General features: G+C 35.3%; 1 protein-coding gene across 1 annotated transcript; it reads left to right on the forward strand.

Annotated features, from left to right (window-relative positions):
- The first annotated feature begins 443 nt into the window (after positions 1–443).
- On the forward strand, positions 444–2,646 carry LOC114166381 (cytochrome P450 83B1-like). Its single transcript, XM_028051100.1, has 2 exons — positions 444–1,415; positions 1,984–2,646. Exons 1-2 carry the CDS (start codon positions 522–524, stop codon positions 2,590–2,592), a joined length of 1,503 nt encoding a protein of 500 aa, XP_027906901.1. The 5' UTR covers positions 444–521; the 3' UTR covers positions 2,593–2,646.
- The last annotated feature ends 3,643 nt before the right edge of the window (positions 2,647–6,289 follow it).

The following is a 6,289-nucleotide window of genomic DNA, read 5'->3' on the forward strand; positions in this document are numbered from 1 at the left end:
GTTATGTAAATCAGACACGATAAAACAAATTAATTCATCAGGCTCTGATATCACTTGTTAGGTTTTATAAGGAGGGGGTTTCACTGGGGAGATATAACACCAATGAGACCTGAGCCCAACCATATAAGGTACTGACACCACTCTCAACCCAAAACATTAAGACAATGGTGGTTTATGAGTCTTTATTCTTATATAGTGCTCTAATTTCTCATTTCTGGTCAATGTGATACTTAGACTCACACTTGTATTCCTAACATACAATATACTGTATTGGTGTATTGGTTGTCGATCTTTTTCATAAAGTTAACAGAAATTTTTTTGAGTAATACGCATGTTTTTATTTCGTACATATAAATTTTAGTCAACATAAAAAGAGTATTATTGATGCAATGTATTAAAATTTGTGTCCTCGGGATTCCTCATCTATAAATACCATACGAGGATGCCGAACCTACGGAGTTCTATCAGTCAAAAGTTAGATTTCTTTCAACCATTCTCTTTCTGGTCATATATATGTGACAATGTTCTCATCACTTCTTCTAATTCTTTGCCTAACTTTTCCAGTGTTTTTGCTCTTCTTCTTCAAATACCATACATCTTTCAAAAGCCCTCCATTTCCACCTGGCCCTAGAGGTCTTCCCATCGTAGGAAATCTTCACCAATTGGAAACTTCTTCTCTTTATACGCAGCTATGGCAATTCTCAAAGAAACATGGTCCTTTATTTTCCCTTCAATTAGGTTTAAGACGAGTAATAGTTGTTTCCTCACCAAAACTAGCCAAAGTGGTAATGAAAGACCATGACCTTGAGTGTTGTGATCGACCTAAATTACTTGGCCAACAGAAACTGTCCTATGATGGGTCAGACATGGTTTTTTCCTCATACAGTAGCTATTGGAGAGAAATCAGAAAAATCTGTGTTATACATATCTTTAGCTCCAAAAGTGTCTCATGTTTTTCCTCAGTAAGAAATTTTGAGGTGAAGCAGATGATAAAAACAATATCTCGACATGCCTCAACTTCAGAAGTTACAAATCTGAACCAATTGTTAACGTCTCTTACTAGCACCATTATGTGTAGAATTGCTTTCGGGAGAAGGTATGAAGAGGAAGGAACCGAAAGGAGCAAGTTTCACCAGTTGTTCAGTGAGTGTCAAGCCATGGTTGCTATCCCCTTTTTTTCAGATTATATTCCTTTCATGGGTTGGATTGATAAACTGAGGGGACTGCATGCACGTCTTCAACGGAGTTTCAAGGAGATGGATAACTTCTACCAACAAGTCATTGACGAACACATGGCAGATTCTCATGAAAAGACTCCACAGGAAGAGGACATCGTTGATGTCTTACTTCGACTCAAGAAGCACAATTCGTTTCCCATCGATTTCACTAACGATAATATCAAAGCTGCAATCATGGTTTGAATTTCCATTCCTTTAAATTTCATTCCTTCCCCTTTACTTTCTCAACTTCAATTCGCAGAAGAAAACTTGCATCATCACTTTCATATCTTTGTAGAGTATTAAACTAAGGAGACAAATAATCTAATATTCACTTATCACATTATTGAGAATACAAATGGAAATTTAAGTAAAAACTGAAAGTTGACAAATATACAAGTAAAAAAATTCATTACGTTAATGTTTTGGTTGAAGTTGAAATTAACTTTTTATATCTCATTAGTTTTGTATTTCATTAGTTTTGTATCTCTTCAATGAAAATACTTGTGGTTTAAATGTTTCTGTTGAAGGAAGAAAACTAATGTGAAGAGACTGGGAATCCAAATATGCATTTCTTCTTTAAAAGAATATCAAAACATTGTTTTGAATGAGAACCGGTCACTTGTATTATAAACTAATCTTAGTCCAACGTAGGTACATTTGTCAATCCACAGGGAAAAGGAAATTGTTTAACACTGACGAAATACAATATCAATGTGCAAATTTATTTTCATCTATTAAGTACTGAATTTTGTTTCTTCTGCAGAACATTCTCATTGGAGGAACAGATACAACTGCAGTCACAGTAGTGTGGGCTATGACTTTACTGTTAAAGCATCCAAGAATCATGAAGAAAGTTCAAGAAGAAGTAAGAAGTTTAAGTGGTGAGAAAGCGTTTTTAGATGAAGATGATGTTCAAAAGTTTCCCTATTTAAAAGCAGTGATAAAAGAAACATTGAGATTGTACCCACCAGCACCGTTACTTGTTCCTAGAGAAACTAGGGAAAAAGTTACGATAGATGATTATGAAATTCCAGCGAAGACAATAATATATGTGAATGCTTGGGCTATTCATAGAGATCCTGAGGCTTGGGAAGATGCAGAAGAGTTTATGCCAGAGAGGTTTTTAAACAGCACAGTAGATCTTCGTGGACAAGATTTTTGTTTCATACCATTCGGTTCTGGTCGTAGAATGTGTCCAGCTTTGAATATGGCTTTTGCTACATTGGATGTTATTCTTGGTAACCTTCTTTATTCCTTTGACTGGGAATTGCCGGAAGGAATGAAGAGTGAAGACATTGATACAGAAACGTTGCCAGGAGTTACACAGCATAAGAAGAATCCTCTGTGTGTTAGGGCGAAATGCCAAATGTGAATCCAAAAGTTGAATGTGAACTATAAGAAGAATCCTCTGTGTTTGTTGACTACAGTATTAGTTTCTAAACTTTAGCATAGACATTAATTTTTTAATAAATAAAAATATTTATACTAGTTTTAGATTATTGGTTAGATTGTTAAGGAAAATTTTCTTAAAATTTTTTTTAACAAACTTAACAAAGTTTCTAAAAATAGAATTAAAGTACATTAAATTTTTATCTTTTAATTAAAATAAAATAATATGTTTTTACCTAAGAAAATTTATCAAAACTTTATTAAAAAAAACTTTGTCGACCTATAATATCTCGATTGTTAATCTTAATAGAGTTCATTTAATATTGAACGTTAATAGAGACGATTTAGTCAATTCCAAGTCGGATTCCAAGTCGGTGATAACAATTGTAAAGCTATTTTTAGGATTAAATACTTTTTCGTTTCATTTTCGTAGTGTTTGTTGTAGATGGTCCTTATTTTGACATAATATTTAAAATGGTCATCATTTTGGCATAATGTTTAAAATGTCCTTATTTTTACAAAATGTTTAAAATGGTCATTATTTTTGCAATTCGTGTGTTATTTGATCTTTTTGTGACAACGTTTAAATCAGTAACGGAGCATTGTACAGGTGACACCGATTGCATTGGTGGGATGTGTTACATGTACTGTACATGTATGGTAATTTAGAAAACATGCAGAACATCACAACAATCACAAACAAACCCAAAATAGAATTACGAAAACCATAATCCACGAACAAATAGTGTCACCTGTACAGTATTCCGTTAATGATTTAAACGGCGTCACAGAAAATGACCAAATAAAACACTATCAAGGTCACGGTCGATATCGTCACTATCGTCACTATCATCAATATCGTCACTATCATCAATATCGTCACTATCATCAATATAGTCACTATTATCAATAAGAAAACCCTTAGGCTTGTTATCCAGGAACTTGTTCAGAAATACTGTAATGAAAGGAACATAGGAGTTTGTCGCTAGGTATTTGACCAAATAGGATCGTCCAGTTCCTATAGAACCTATCACTAAAATACCCCTACTAGGGGGAGGTAGGGTTAAGCGGAGCGAAAAGGGTTTTCCATGAGATGGGAAATGCAAACTATTAGCCCCCCACAAGGTGTGTGAATAAGTAATTGTCTGATAATTAGCAAGGAATATACGTCTTTCTACTAAACAGGATGTATTGAATTCATAAATCATGTTCTTGATCCAATGTGGAGACAGGGTATGTTCGTTATACCTTTCATGACTCGTTTAGGAATAACTAATTCGTGGGGCGGTTGGAATATCACAGGAGGGGCTATAACGAATCCGGGTATTTGGAGTTACGAAGGTGTGGCCGGAGCACATATAGTGTTTTCAGGCTTGTGCTTTTTAGCGGCTATTTGGCATTGGGTTTATTGGGATCTAGAAATCTTTTGTGATGAACGTACTGGAAAACCTTCTTTGGATTTGCCAAAAATTTTTGGAATTCATTTATTTCTTGCAGGGGTGGCTTGTTTTGGTTTTGGCGCATTTCATGTAACAGGATTGTATGGTCCCGGAATATGGGTGTCTGATCCTTATGGACTAACTGGAAGGATACAATCCGTAAATCCCGCGTGGGGTGTGGAAGGTTTTGATCCTTTTGTTCCGGGGGGGATAGCTTCTCATCATATTGCGGCAGGAACGTTGGGCATATTAGCGGGTCTTTTCCATCTTAGTGTGCGTCCACCCCAACGTCTGTATAAAGGATTACGTATGGGAAATATTGAAACTGTCCTTTCTAGCAGTATTGCTGCTGTCTTTTTTGCAGCTTTTGTCGTTGCTGGAACTATGTGGTATGGTTCAGCAACAACCCCCATTGAATTATTTGGTCCTACTCGGTATCAATGGGATCAGGGATACTTCCAGCAAGAAATATATCGAAGAGTTGGTGCTGGGCTAGCCGAAAATCAAAATTTATCAGAAGCTTGGTCTAAAATTCCTGAAAAATTAGCTTTTTATGATTACATCGGAAATAATCCAGCAAAAGGGGGGTTATTTAGAGCTGGTTCAATGGACAATGGAGATGGAATAGCCGTCGGAATCGCGAAAATAAGGATCATTTTAAATATTTGATAAGAATGAGGACATTTTAAACATTTTGTCCAAATGAGAACCATCACAACAAACATCATGAGAATGATAATGAAAAAAGTATTGAAGTCCTATTTTAGGTAAAAGCACTAAAAAAACTGATTTTTATTAGCGGTTTATTTTACAGGTTATATGAAACCGTTAGAAAAAAAATTTAGAATCTTTTAACTGCAACATTTATTAATATTAATTTAATATATTTATATTTTTAATCTTTTACACTTCTTTCTTCCTAGTTTCTTCAAATTTTCTTTCGTAACATACGTAACTTCAATAGCGTCAGGAAGTTTGTAATCATTCTGGGACCTGAAGTAAGCAGAAGAAGTCACATTGGGCGTTCGAAGGCAAATTCCAACTTTGATTTCTTCTTCTTTTTCTCAACCTCTCGCAGAACAACTCCAACTGGTTCCTCTGACTGGATTTGCGCTTCCGCTTCGCCCTAACCTGAATTTCAAAGGCGTCATTTTGCCTCGCTTCAATGAATCCGAAGATGTTATTGAGTGTGTTATAGCTTGAATCGAAAGTGGAAATGGTGAGTCAAAGATATTTGAAGGAAAGGTGGGACTGTGACGGCTTCCACGCAGGGAAACGGTTTAGCCATAGCCGAGAGGCTTGGCCTCGAGGATGCTTCCGTTGTCGTTTCTTCTCGCAAACAGCTACAATTCCCCTTTCTTAATTTCTTTTCTATCCACTCAAATTTAGGTTTTCCCTTCATATCCTTCGTCTCCACAACTTCAATTACAGCAACAAAATGTTGACGCGGCGGTGAAAAAACTGAGGGCCAAAGGAATTCGTCTTCATTTTTCTTTGGAAACATTGATTCAGAGCTCTTCATATATTCAGTAGAACTTAGTTTGGATACATTGTGCAAGTTGCTTGTTGTTACTGCATTGCATATGAATTTTTTTTTCACTAGAATGAATATTATTTTATTTCTGATCAGAAGAAATAAATATTTTGTTATATTTATTTCTAGCATGAGTTTCGTTTTTATTTTCCATCTGCTTTTTCTATTTATGCCTTCCTTTTAACAGTAGAAAATTGAGCATTGTTCTATATGTGCTCCAAATACGGCTAAAATACCAGGATATATTTGTGGCATGGTTTTCCCTTTTTATAAAAATATCAATGTATGCTTCTCATCTTGGAATCTGGATAAGTATCAGTTCAATTCCTTTTCCTTTGAATGTGGTAGAGATATGCTGCTTCCATTATATTTGAATTATACTCGTTGTCAAATGCAGGGCCATGAGGGCAAATTCCTGTTTATGTACATGCATCAAAGGACAAGCCAACACATGTCAGCCCCTATTTTGTTGGTCGAGACATTCACATTGCACCGGTATGCTGTATAGCACATGATTTGAATATATAATTTACAAGCACTCAATATGACAGTTTGAAGTTCCAATTCCAACATAATTTAAGGATGATTAAAACTGTGAACACTATAAGCAATTTGATGTTTGCTTTTTAATAAAAGGTTAACCATTGATCGGAATCGGAGATTATCATCATACAAATCTCTCACTATGTTTATTTTGTTACTATTTG

The sequence above is a fragment of the Vigna unguiculata genome, chromosome 10 (genome assembly GCF_004118075.2).
Source record: "Vigna unguiculata cultivar IT97K-499-35 chromosome 10, ASM411807v1, whole genome shotgun sequence".
In the NCBI taxonomy this organism is placed as follows: Eukaryota; Viridiplantae; Streptophyta; class Magnoliopsida; order Fabales; family Fabaceae; genus Vigna; species Vigna unguiculata.